Genomic DNA, 14,017 nt, shown 5'->3' on the forward strand with positions numbered 1-14,017 from the left:
GATTAATTGGATCTGCTTGAAGGAAATGAAAACAGAAACCAACAGTTAAAATGACATCTACTGAAAGAATCCAGACAGAGTCACATGTTTAGGAATTTATTGAGACCTAGAGAACATCTATACAGTACACACTTCATGCTGACATCAAACATTTCTATCTGTTTGAGATGAAGATGCAACTTTGAAATATTGTATGAAAGATAAAACATTCTGGCTTTTGTGAGAGTAAAGCTTTTATGCAAAACCCAAGTTATTCCACATTTAGTCTGAGCTTTTTAACAATACTGATGATTAGTGTCAGTCTGGAGGCATGTGAGGCATATTAGGTTTGTCATTTGACAAACCTAATATGAGGTCAGACAAGTTCTTCCTTGATTATTCACAATGTGCCATCTTCAATCTAGCAGTTGACTACTGTGAGTTCAGAGCTTGTGTTTCAATGGTACTGTGAAATAATCAGTGAGTGGGGTAGATTTTGAGTGGTGTTAAAAATGAGCTGACCCTCTTTGAGTAAGACACAAAGAGGTAATATCTTGTGTTAACTGTGCATGAATGTCTTGTCGCAGTGATTTTTCTAGATGTCAGGTACTGTGTGCTACACTATGTACAGCAATAATGTCATAGATTAATATTTACACAAACATACAGACAACATGTACTTTATTCCTAGTGCCCTCCACCCACATGATGAGTTTCAATACTGTTTCAGAGACTGTGAAAATGAAGTATGAATTAAATAAGTCTGTGAAAGAAATTAAATGCTATTCATGTAGCCCAATGAAATGCAACAAATCCTTATTTTATAACCTGGTTATTAAAAGTACCTTTTAATAAATCAGCAGAACGGTGTATGTCATTTTGGAAACATATGAGAAAAAATGTGATTATCTATGACTGATGACACTGTAAAGTGCCTCGTCTTCCATCTACCACCCAATGTTTAATTATTAGCTCTTTATTTTCAAGTTATTGACACATAGTTGATTTTGTAGACTTTATACATCACTAGTATCACAATCTCTAACGTCTACGTTAAAGCCTCCTATTTGAATTTATTTACATTTGCACCTTTTGTGTTTTAACAGTTAACCTTGTTCTCAAGTATTTAGCACAAAATGGAAAAAATGAAAGTGTAAATAGAATCATACAGAGCTACAGTAGACTGTGCAGACTACAGCTGGACATAAAACCAAATTTATACAATTACAGATTTTACGGGTTTATAAAAAAAGCTAAAATGACAGTTATTGCTAATTTTTAATTAACATCTAACACACATTCCAGCACATTTATAATAATTATAGATCCTCCAGCTTCTTCAGCCACTACCTAGCAGGATAGTGAGTCCACAGTATCTCAGATATTTTGGATTGAAACTATAAGATTTCTGGTTGTTTCTTGCACCACATGTCATTGGTCTGTCTGAACGCTTTCAAACTTGAAAAACAACATACTGTAGACCTACGACATGAACCTAAAACACTCACAGACACACACTCGCATGCACACACACACACACACACACACACAATGGGCTGAGTGTGCAGTTGGGACACAGGGTCGCTACATCTCTCACCAGCTGACTGTCAAAACCAACAGGGGCAGGAAAGTTTCTCCAGTGATTATTCTCACTAACGCCGTTTCCAGTCTCTTTTTGCCTCTCTCTACTTCTCTGTTCCAGTCTCCCACTCTCCCATCTGGTCTAATCATCATCTTTGGTCTTCGCACCAGTCTGACAGATGCCTGGTTGTACCTGCCCAAATCTGCTACGATGATCTGAATTGATCTGAACTTCAGGGCTCTTGTCATGTAAGAAGTAAATATGTGGAATACAGTTATTCTAAAACACATTGAACAGATATAAAAGATGAGACCGATAAGTTCAGAACAATAAACATTGAAAACAAATTACACCCAACAAAAACAACAGCAAAGTCACTCAGAGAATCTTTACCACAATATCCAAAAGCTTTGGAGTGAAAGTCTTAGTTCATTCTTCTGGTTTTCCTTCATGTTCTTTTACTTATACTCTCCTTTTTCAGTCTCTGGAGTGGTGTATGTGCAGCCACTATATGGCAGAGCTTTGAAAATACTAGATAGGTACAACAAAAATGGACCTATAATATTCATTGTTTCCCTGTGTTAAGCGTTACTCTTTGGTGTTTTACAAATTTTCTCACACAGATTTGTTGCAGGGGGCTGTAGCACAACTCATCTTGTCATACCCTTCCAAAATCTTCAAATATGTAGAGGTTTCTCTAAGATCGGGGGTCGTGCCATTCTCTCAGATTCTTCTGACTTTTCTCCCTCTCGTCTTTCCTAAATGTCTCTGCCCCTTCATTGCCCTTCTTTGTCTTACACCTTCTGCTGCATCTCTATTTGCTGGGCCTGTCTGCTTTGACTTTGGCCCTTCCCATTCATCTCATACACTGAGCTCTTCTGCTGTTGCCGTCGGTAACACCACACCCCAATGATGACTGCGGTGGCGACAGCACACACTGCCACAATTATTGCTGCCACCTTGGGACCCTGGGTAGAGGAACTTGGAGGAAGTGGAGGGCAGTCATCACCTGTGCAGGTTGTCTCCCCCCTCTCCACTTCCATGTCGCCCCTCTCACCGGTCTCACCGGGCAGGTTGTGCATAGTGTGCTCCTCCATCACTCCAGTTAGGATCTCACGTTCGTGTACTGGAGGAGCTGGGCCGTGATCGAGGAAGGGGTTCTCGGTGAGGTCCCCCAGCCAGGAGTGAGTGGGAGCTGCCTGTTGTGTGTCGTAGTCTAAAGTATCAGAGTATGAGAGAGACTCTGAATGGTCAGGAGAGGGAGCAGCAGTTGGGACTAAGCCGGGCCACAGCACCTCCACGATCCCTCGTTCTAATTTAGGCCCTGTGGTAGGAAATTCAGGCTGCTCTGGTGAGCTGGTGAAAGAAACAGGTCTACGAATCTCCACCTCATTGGGTCTGTCTGTTGTCCTTACATTTGTCCCCCTCTCTCTAGACCCTGGGCTCACTTTCTCTGCTGTGGCGTTGTCATTTTTTGTGTCCTCTGGAATGATGGGGTAACCGTCCAACCAGGTTTCATCAGTGGTGGTTTTTCCTCCTGCTGTCTTCTGGGTGATGTTCTGACTTTGACCTGTTGCTCTAGAAAAGATTACACGATAATGGCCATCATCTTCATGGCTATCACTATCATCGTAGCTGTCATGATCATCGTGGTCCCGACCATCAGGATCAGTGTAATGGTTGTTATCGTCCTCATCCAGGTCATAAAGCCCCTCACCATCACTGTGGTCATCATGATCTGGGTGCTCCTCAGATCCACGGGGATGTTCTCGATCATCATCATTATCACCACGATGATCTGTCACATCTTCATGATCCCCATAGCTTTCATGTTTACCAAAAGCATTATGTCGATCGTCGAACTCCTGGTTGCCATAGCGAGTGTGATCATCTTCCCGATCACCCATGTCGAAATGGTCATCATGATCTTCATCATGTTTTTCGTGGCTGTCTCGTCTATTCAGACCCTCACGCTGAGCCGGAATGTAAAGCTTCCTATGATCATCATGGTCATCTTCATCCTGGTGACTGTCACGTTCATCTTGATCATGATGACTATCTTCACGATCATCTCCATCATCAGTTTCACGATCATCTCTATCATCATTATCTTGATCATCATAGCTTTCTTGGTCATGATCATGATCGGCAACATCAACGGGATGGGGGTGCCATTCTTCGCTCACGTGCTCTTTGCTCTCTTCTGACTGGCCTCCTGAGGATCTCTGTGTACTTTGTGTGACTGGATTAGTGGAGACAGGATGTCCCTCCTCCTGGAAGCTTTCAGAGGGGAACCAGAACATGTGTTTCTGGGAGAGAAGAGAGACAGATGCTTCTGTGGCTGCAGCTGCATCTGTCCCAACCACCTCTCTCCTCTCCTGCTCCCACGTTGGGTGGCCTATAAAGTCCTGAACAGACTGTTCTGCATCGGTTTGTTTTCCATCTACAGCTCCTTCAAATTTCATCACCTGTCCTTTCATTTCCTGTTCTCCATGCTGGCTTTGACTTGCCTCCTCTTTTTTGACGCTAAAGCTCGTATCATGCTGCTCCTGACTCATCTCTTTGCTGTATGCAGCTACGTCCACCTCCTTGTGCATGTGGCTGTGAGCCCCTTTTGAGCTCTCTTCCTGGTGCTCTGCCTCTCCGAAAGACTCTGTGAATTTGTCCTCGTAGTCTACATGGATTTCAGAATCGTCTGAGGAAACGAAATGAGGAAAAGTACTTTAAAATGTAATCACGTCTTTCAATTTGTGGCCAAACAAAGCATAACAAACAGTTCCGAGACAACTTTTCAGACAACAAGATTCTGACAATGAAGTTATTTTGGGCAGTGGTTTCTGAGCATTTTGGATTATGACCAATTAATGGTAAAGGACCAAGTGAATATGTTTAATTTAATTATGGACACAGATCTGACATTTTGCCTTCACAGTCTCTTTGTCCCTCTGCTATGAACCGGACTACGCTGAGGCATGTCACACTGAGGTGTCACAGCAGCCATTTTCTTTCCAATTCAAAACCAAGAGTCTGTTTCCCAAAACCCATGAATCAAACACGTGTCCCCTAACAAGCTAACTAGCAAGAGAACAAGGAGATGAGTGTGGTCTATAGCCTAGGTCAAAGGTCAAAGCTTTAAAGAGGATGGAAAAACAGGGGGGATATTACCTTTGACACAAATCTGCACTAGTCCGTACCACTCCCCACAGCTGTCGCACAACAGGCTGAAGGCACTTTGTCCACTGGGCATGACGTAACCTGGCACACACGTGTACAGAAGCTCATCGCCCATCTCAAAGCCACTGTGGGTCTGCAAACGTGCATTGGGAAAGGATGGAGGGTCTCCACATGGCACTCCTGTCAAAAAGAAAGTGAAACAATCAATGATCTCACAAAGTGAGATATGAATTATTTGACACAGGGTAGGTAGGTACAAATGGTGCTGTTACTATTACACAGGATAATAAAACAGGATTCATCATTATTATCCTGCTTTAAAGCATCAAACTCTTGAAGCAATGCAGTTTTTGGGAAATGTGGATGTAATTTTGGCAAACACGACCAACAAAGCCACTAGCATGAGAAAAAGGCAGCGTATTATTTTGAGTCTTGTCTAATTATTGTTTGAGGCTTTGTTGCAAAAAACTGTGTCTCAAAAGATTTCCTGCAAATCATCATTACTGTTAATGTTTCCAGAAAAAGCGGTCAATTAGGACAATACATTTTTTAAAGCAACTTTAGGCCAACAAATTAAGTTATTCATTGCCACCTTTGGTTAAACAAAATCATCTCCTGTCATGCTTTAAACCTTAACTGGTGCTATGCAGCTGTAGCCCCAACCACGGCCCTGACTGCAAAGCTACAGTATGTGTTCCAGCCCTTGTGTGTGAGGTATGTAAACAGCCACAGTAGCTCCACTGTTCATTAGGAACAGTAATAGTCCAATCCAAAGCCAACCTACTAACTAACCCCAGTCCTCCCACCTCCTCTCGCCTGTCAGGGGTGCCAGTCAGTGTGTGGACACATAGGTGTGTAGAATTTAGCTTTAGCCCCCCCAGAGGGAGGTTATGTACGTTCATGGCTCAAGTTATATCATCCCATACACATCACACACTCAGATATTCATGAGCTGGCTGCTGGATTTGTATATAATGACTGTTGCAAATGGTGACACACACACACACACACACACACACACACACACACACACACACACACACACACACACACACACACACACACACACACACACACACACACACACACACACACTCACACTTGCAGGGTGGAAAGTAGAGTTGTAAATGGAAAGAATGTAGGAAGAGGCTCTTTCACACATCAGTAAATATCTCATGAAGAGGAGCTACAAACACACATGTCCACTCAAAACTCATTCAGTCATGTGTCTCAATCATGACACACAACTTTATGTACAAATATAAACAAAATGATTGATTCCATCTGTGATTGTGTTTACTGACCTTTGTCTTTGATACAAAAGGCATCCAGGAGTGCTTCATCCTCTGTAGCATTTTCTGTTCTCACATCCACTGCTTTTAGTGCACCACCCACAATGTTGCACAGCGTCGTCCTAAAATATATAAAATACATAAAAAAATCTAATCATGTTGGAGAATTCAGCACTCGCTTTCACACAAACACATTCTTTAATTACAGTGCAGAAAAGCTCCAGCAAAGCTTTTAAGCACTCCTGAGGGACTGAAGGATTGAAGGTGGTCATAATTAAACCCAGTGTTTACGTTACCACACTCATACACTCATACAGTACTTAGAAACCATTAAGTACAAATCTGGTACTTGGTTCATTACACGCAGTGGTGAAAAGTAGCCACATCCATTAACTCTATAATGTACAGGAAGTGTACATTATACTAAAAACGTTCTGCTCCATCAGTTGGTTAAAATGGAATATTTAACATAAAAACATATTATAAGCTGTGATTCATTGTTAAAGATTAATCCAGTAGTTCTGAACCTATTTGATCTCTTACAAAGGAGCAGTGACTGCTTTGGGCCACCCATCGAGTTTGTGACATCTATGGTAAGGGTCATTTTCTGTAAATGTCTTACTAATTTCATTCAAACAACTGTAAGACGTAGAGAGGGAAAATCATTTGAGACTATACAAAGATAAGAATGAGAAAAGAAATGGTGCAGCAGAACTTTGTTATTTCTTCTTTCCTACACCATTAATCGTCTGTTTCAGATTTATCTGGGAACCAGTGGACTGACTAACACAACATAAAGTTCTTCTAACTGGCTCCACTTTCAACAACAGCAGAAAGCAGATACACATATTTAATCTAATAATGTTGTATATATGGGTATTTTCAGTCACTGAGGGTTTTTTCTGCAGAACAACTACTTCTACTTTTAAATGCTATAAATCCATTAGAGGTATGGGCACATGATTTTATTTGTATTTAAGTTTTTTTCTATTAATAAACATGTACTTTTATTTAAGTATATAGTAAGGACTGAAATACTAATATAACCTCTGATAAAAGTGTAAGGAGGGAGACTTCTCCTGCATGACATTGCACGATAAGTTACAGCTCTGCTTTGAGTATGTATATGGGCAACTTTACATACACACACAGAACATACTTGCTGCTTTCTGGATCACCACCACAACGGTTGCTTATTCAAAAATTATTATAGCATGACATCAGAGGAACCCAGACCATGGGTCAGACATGCTGCAATATCAGCAGATGTAGCCTGTGGCACAACATTATCACACTGCGTCACACATTAGTAATAAACGTTCCCATGCAAAAGTTTTTGATTACAACTCTGTATAAAAGAATCACATCATCAGGCACTGAATACGCAATCCACAGGGACCAAATGAATTATGTGATCAGTGCACCACACCTGTTATATTATTACATAGGTTTGAAGCATTGTTAGCCCATTTATTATTCAGGCCATCCACGATTCTCAGGCCAATAAAATCACATTCCCATAGCAGCTTTTGACTCCAATCAACCCCATGTGAAAGAAAATTCAGGTCAACTTTGTCACTGTGTTCAGCAATACCAAGCGAAGGCAGATATATTTAATTTCATTAGTAACAGGTTTGACGCTAACATTTGTAATTAACCATCATTAGGAGGAAAAGCTACCTGCCCAGACTTGAGCATGCATGTGTGTGTGTTTTAATCAAACCATTGGTAATTGGAAAGAATTTGGCTGGCAGTGCAGCAAGACTGTGAGAAACGAGTAGTATGAGTCATTCTGCTTTTGCCATGCTAACTTCAGCTTATAAGGACATAAGTCTGAAAGAACGACCGGGCAGCAAGATGAAAATTGCCAAGAAAACACTCTGGGAGAGACAAAAATCACAACGACTGTTTTTACATTAAACTCCAGATCCTGCCCTTTTCTGTGAGAGTAAATGTGTGAGAAAGAGAGAGACGGGTGCAAGGGGAAGAGGTAAAAAAAAAGACAATCAGGGGTTTAGTTCCTTGGGGCAGCAGATGTTTGACAGCCAGCTATGAAAAATATGTTAATATATGAGAGTCTACCAGGAAGTAGATGAAATGGCACCAATAACATGGGTTCTGTGCTGGAAACAGCATAAATCTAACGATAGCAATACATGAAAGGAAATATCAAGCTCTGCAAATCTCAGAGCTAAAATCATAATCCCCCCTCCAAACACACACACACACCTTTGTGATTGACTAAGGCAATCAGAAACCATGCAGAGCAATATAAACCAACCAGCTGCTGGACACAAAAGCCAAGTTAAGAAAGGACTGGCTGCACACCAAACTCAGCGGGTTGACCAGGTTGACCAGTCTTTTTCCAGGGCCCCGATCAGCTCTGTCTCTCTGCCTGTCTGTCTGCTGTGTGTCTGTTTTTGTCTCTCGGTGCTGAAAGCTGTGTGTCATGTTACTGTGGAGATGAGAGGTGTAAATGGAGGCAGTTGTCGACATGACACCCCGGCTCTGAATTCCCTCCTCCTTCAGGAAGGAACAGAGAGGTCTTTCTCCTTCTCTTCCTTGCTGCTTTTTCACTTTCCCTCCTGAAATGTGTCACTCTCTTCTTCTACCTTGCCGCTTTTTCTTTATCTGCCGCTGCTACCTTCACTTCCCTTCTGTCCCTATCATCTATTTCTCCGTCTGTCACACACAGAAGCACACACACCAAAATGACCTTAGACATCTCTAGATAGCACTTGTCCTCCTACTTGTCTCAATTAAGATAATATTCTTCCTCTCCTTTCTTACCCCACTGTGGCTCCATAGAGCCAGCCACGAGTGCACGAGGAAAAAAAGCACTCCACCACAGAGTGACGGAGCTCCTCTGCTGATGCCAAGCGGGCATGTTGGGAGGCACAAGCCTGCTCGGCGTCTGTGAAGCCCTGCAGGCCGGAGGAGTTCCTCAGGTCCAAAACAAACACTCGACCTGAAAAAAAAGAAGGAGGAGATGAAGAGCAGCAAGAAACTTTGTTTCTACCTGTTATAGCCTCTTACATTTTGCAAAGCTAAAAAGTGACAGATATTCAGGAGTGTTGTTGTATAAATGTCATGACAAGGATGTGTAGACCGAAAAAGACAGAAAAATTCAGACAATATTGTTCTTTCACATTCTGTCTGCAGTGACAGATGGATTTGTTCACGAAAAGACAATCATCCCAGGTTAGTTGAACATGACTGGGAGATAAGAAAATGACGGCTTAAAGGCCAGTTACTGACCTGAGGAAACTATATTTTACTGTAACACAAGATTATTTTTGTGCTGAGAAATCCCAGTTCATGAGCAGTATCCACATTTTCATCTATGGATTAAAATGTGCTGCAGCCACTGAAATAACTTCTGAAAAATAAATTTAATCCACCTTAGTGTAGCAGTGCCAAAACTGACACTCGCTGGCCACTTTATTAGGTACACATGTACAATCTAATGCAGACAATAGAGCAGCTCTGCCATGAATTCTACTTTTACAAGTTTATGGGTTAAAACTGTCAGATAATTTTACTTTACGTTTATTATTAAGGTCATAGTGGGCGGTGCAGTCAGAGGTGGTTTCAATTTTTTTTCCCTTCTTCTTCAATTTATATAAAAAATTTAATATTTTTTAAAGCCAGCTTAAAAGAATAACATTGCCAGATCAAAGCTCACTTTAACCGGCCTTAGTCTAAAACTGCATGTGGATCTCCTGAGATGGTTATTTGGCTGTAGGTGTGATCGGTTTACTCTTCTTTCATTATCACCTGGTTGTCACGTCATTAGTCAGTGTTCAGTAACACAATTAATTTGTACAAATATTTGAAGAAAGTTAGAGGTAAGCTGTATCCGTGAAGATTAAAATAAAGAGGCATTTTTTCTATTATCATTACTGGTTTATTAAATCTAAAAAAATTGTTTTTATGGAGATAAATCCTACTAAATTAGAGAGGTAATGCTTGCACCATATTACTGTAAAAGACATGTGCCAATTCAACCAGTTTAACATTTGGTGCAACATCAATCCCAAACTTTATTGTGGTGAGGTTTATTAATATTTTGTAGGCTCGAACCCAGCGTTTTCTTCTTTTCAATAGCAGAAAGTATTAACTTACCGTCTGCATTTGCAACAGTGGTCACCACAAGATACGACAGGCATCCAAGGAGCAATGACTGAATACTTTGGTTATTACGGTCCAGCATCTTTTACTCGCTCAGGTCTTAAAGAAGTCTCACTTTTAGTGTTAGAAAACGTTTCCGAAACTTCAGTATTACTTTGTATTTGCAGTCAAAGTGGCCGTGGAGCGTAAACTCCTGTTATTTTCCTCCTGGCGGACGGAGGCAGACCAGGCAGTAAGAAGGTTAAAGCTTGCTGACAAGTGCTAAAGGAGTGAAAACGGTCAGAGCGACTGGAGAGCGAGGCGCAGTTTATCTTCCCAACGAGATGGAGCACCGGTGTGAAAACTGGCGCGTCCCCGTTAGTAAATACGTCACGGCTCAAAATCTTCAGGATGGGCAAAGATGGTCAGATGGACTGACGGGCTGCTCCTTTACACACACAAAGGGAGAAGGACATTAAAGCATCTGGTAAAGTGTCCAGAAGCAAGTGGTGGCTGTACGTTGATGATTAAAGCCTCAACGTAATGTAAAAAAAGCAAGAAAGTGTGTATTTAAGTTTAGGAAATGCACTGGCACTGCCCTCAATTTAATACCAGTTGGATAATAATGCACCTCAGGTACATCCAAATGGAGCATAATAATCTTCATTAAGGGGATTTGTCGCCTCTGCCATAGGCCAAACTGTCTATTACTCTGTGTCTGTGTGTGTGTGTGTGTGTGTGTTGTGTGTGTGTGTGTGTGTGTGTGTGTTTGTGTGTGAATGTGTCCCATTTGGTGAGGGAGATAAAGGTGGCGGATGCATTGTGTCAGTGATTCTGCAGGTGAAGATAACTGTAGCTCAGGAGGCATGGCCATAAAACCTAAATCTATATTACACCCTATAAAATGCTACATGCTGAAAATAAAAGATAAATGAACTGGTCAAAGAAATAAATCTTATTTTGGTTTGCACATACATGCACGTGCAATAACATCAAATGTATGAGAATCCTGGTAGATTTTCAGCATCAGTGACTGTGACTTTCAGTGACTGATGAACTATGATATAATATAGAAATCTCACTTAGATGTCCAGTTTCCACACAGTCAGAAGATGGTGTTTGTTTTTAGTTTTTAATTTACAAGAACCATGGAGTATTTGCCTCTAGAGTTTAAATCCATGAAGGTAGCATGATATGGAAACATTCACTATATGTACCATTTCGATATCACTGCTGCAGAAAATCTTCTGCTTTCTTTATCTGTTCAAAGCAAAGTTGATAAAAGAAAAGAAGGGGAACTACTTGGAGGAAAGGGCTGCTTTTCTTTTCCCTGTGGTAGGAAATGATGGATGTGAGACAAAACTGCAGACAGTTGGGGCCAGGAGCAATGTGTGTGTGTGTTTGTGTGTGTGTGTTTGTGTGTGTGTGTGTGTGTGCAGGTGCATACACATCCATGCAGAATAATTTTCTTTTAAAGACCAACAATTGGAATGACAAAAATCCCTTATGGAGTTACAACATTATTGAGGATTCACACTTAGTCTTTTCAATTTTCATCATTTTATATTTTCACTTTCACTAGTGGATTAACCCATGCTGCTACTGCATCCTGGCTTTAAATCCCAGGCTGATTTTGTTCTATTTCACTCTCCCTTCTCTGTCACATTTTTCACTCTAGACTCAAGCATCTCTCATACCTGAACTTTTCCTGTCAATGTCCAATTCATGCGGTGCGTAGGATGAGGAAGGTAAGGTGGACTCACACACAGAGCTATTTTTGGAGAGGTGGGGCATTGTGCAGAAGAGAGGTGAAGGATGTCAAGGAGGAGAGAGACATTGATTCACACCTGCACAATCTCAGGATGGTGAGAATTATGTTTACTGCAGGTGTCTAGGGGCAGGGGGAGTGGGGGGTAGATGCACATCCACACATCACACAGGTGTGTAATCGCACTGGAAAACCCATCAGACAATCTGAGTAAGTAAACACACATACACACACACACATACACACACAAACACACACACATGTCAACCACAAGAGTGCTCTGAGTATGTGTGAGACAAGTGACTTCCCATGTGAGACATATCCTGTCACAGTGGAGGTGTGTGATTGACTCATTGGTCATACTGGTGCAGCCAGGGACAGAGGGAGGACTGGCTCTGTCTCCATGGCAACAGCCTCGTAAACCTCCATAAGAGTTGAGGCCTAGCAAAACAGGAACAGCCTTTTAAACCAAGAACTGCATGAAGAAAAAATGTGGTTTTGCGATTGACATGTGTGAGTGTGAATGTGTCTAAGTGGGCACACCATTGTTACAAAATACCAATTTTATTAAGCAGAACTAAGGATTAGCTGAGTGACAACATACTTCTCATATAATGTAATGTGACTTTAGAATGTTGCTTTATAGGACAATCCTCACAAATTATAGGCAACATTTGATGCTTCAATAAACTTAAAAATTACAGTTCTGATATATATGTTCTAAACTGGATGGTGACAAATGCTGTGCCCAAATGTTCAAATGACAAGTGTTGATGAACATTATAAAAGTCTTTAGTGGTAAATAGTGGTAAATATATTGGATGGGGCACAAAAGGCAACAGTGTTCAATCCCGCGCTGACTTCATAAGCACATGTGATCTTCAGATCAAATTCAACAAGGAGCTGCAATTCTCAGCCGAGTCAGAGGTTGAGATCAGCAGAAGTATTCACGGAAATTAAGTAATCAATTTGACTTCAGGTGAGAGATTGTTTATTAACATGCAATACAGTTCTATGGTGACATAAGGATTAAAATGTGTTGCACCCAGATGAAGGACTATTACAAGCATGGTAAATGTGTTCATGTTTCCTCTGTCTGTCAGTTGTATTCAGTGACTAAGTGTATAAGCTGTAGAATTGACCTTTGTGACTGGTAATAACTAAAGCTACTCTGTTTTTTAGAAAAAAAAATTTTCATGTCCAAATAAATCTCAGAATTCTGACATTTCTGCTCAGTTATATAGCTCTACGCTTAAAAACCTCAATTTTTAAAACCAGTCTTTAAAATATTTTAATTAGTAGTTTTAAAAGAAAAAACTTTTAGAGTGGGGCAATTAAAGTTTTTTTCTATTCAAATGTCCCAATAAACTATGACAGTGAGCCAAAACCCCACCAGGATCTTAAAATGGATGCAGCCATTCTCAATAGAATTCTGCCATGATGATTAATTATATTTATATTTCCTGCTGTGACATGTCTAAATGTCTGATGTGAAAAATCGTCTATATAGTATTTATGTTTTATTTAAGTAGAAGTACTTCTTATGATTGGAACATTTTTATCAATGCATATTTCCATTACATGTTTTGGGTGTAAACCCTTAAATCTGATAACTAACTTGAGTTGTTTGATGAAGTCTGGGGAGTAAAAAGTACAACATTCAATTATCAATCCAATCTGCGATGTATTGTAGCCAACAAGAACCAACAAGCAGGTAGATCTTAATGTATGGAGGTACTTTTAAATGATTGCATGTCTATCCCATTTCTACTGTTAGATCATAGTCACAAAAGGAGGGAGGACCTATAGCAGAAGAGTAAACATTGTGTTTAAGTGCTTTGTTCCTTAGAGCAGCAACCATCAGATGAACAGTCTGCCTCAGAGCGCCCTCTACCTGTGGCACTTCTGAACAACTGTAAAGATATTTCATTCTGGATCTATAACTCACGTTTATGTCTGCCTGCAGCCCTTGCTGCAAAACGTGCAATAATAACAAAGTAACACATTCTATAGGTAAACATAGCAACACAACAATGTTAAAATCCACCATAGAGAATTGAATGTAAAAGTACCCATAATGCAGAATGAATTGAAATAGTGTGTTATAATTAA

At 40.6% G+C, this 14,017-nt stretch overlaps 1 protein-coding gene across 1 annotated transcript; it reads right to left on the reverse strand.

The window, feature by feature from the left end:
- Window positions 1-112: 112 nt before the first annotated feature.
- susd5 (sushi domain containing 5) lies at window positions 113-10,607 on the reverse strand. The gene is made up of 5 exons (XM_067501927.1): window positions 10,153-10,607; window positions 8,818-8,995; window positions 6,040-6,149; window positions 4,727-4,915; window positions 113-4,256 (listed from the first exon to the last, which is right to left on the reverse strand). Exons 1-5 carry the CDS (start codon window positions 10,238-10,240, stop codon window positions 2,356-2,358), a joined length of 2,466 nt encoding a protein of 821 aa, XP_067358028.1. The 5' UTR covers window positions 10,241-10,607; the 3' UTR covers window positions 113-2,355.
- Between the last annotated feature and the right edge of the window lie 3,410 nt (window positions 10,608-14,017).

Source organism: Channa argus, chromosome 1, assembly GCF_033026475.1.
Source record: "Channa argus isolate prfri chromosome 1, Channa argus male v1.0, whole genome shotgun sequence".
Classification (NCBI taxonomy): domain Eukaryota; kingdom Metazoa; phylum Chordata; class Actinopteri; order Anabantiformes; family Channidae; genus Channa; species Channa argus.

What these genes read in the sequence shown, in the direction of transcription:
- susd5 (XM_067501927.1), bottom strand. Translation starts at nt 10,240, where the DNA reads ATGCTGGACCGTAATAACCAAAGTATTCAGTCATTGCTCCTTGGATGC. An exon ending in CACTGTTGCAAATGCAGACG is followed by an intron (nt 8,996 to 10,152) that starts GTAAGTTAATAC and finishes CTTTTTTTTCAG; the next exon opens with GTCGAGTGTTTGTTTTGGAC. An exon ending in CTTTTGTATCAAAGACAAAG is followed by an intron (nt 4,916 to 6,039) that starts GTCAGTAAACAC and finishes TCTTTTTGACAG; the next exon opens with GAGTGCCATGTGGAGACCCT.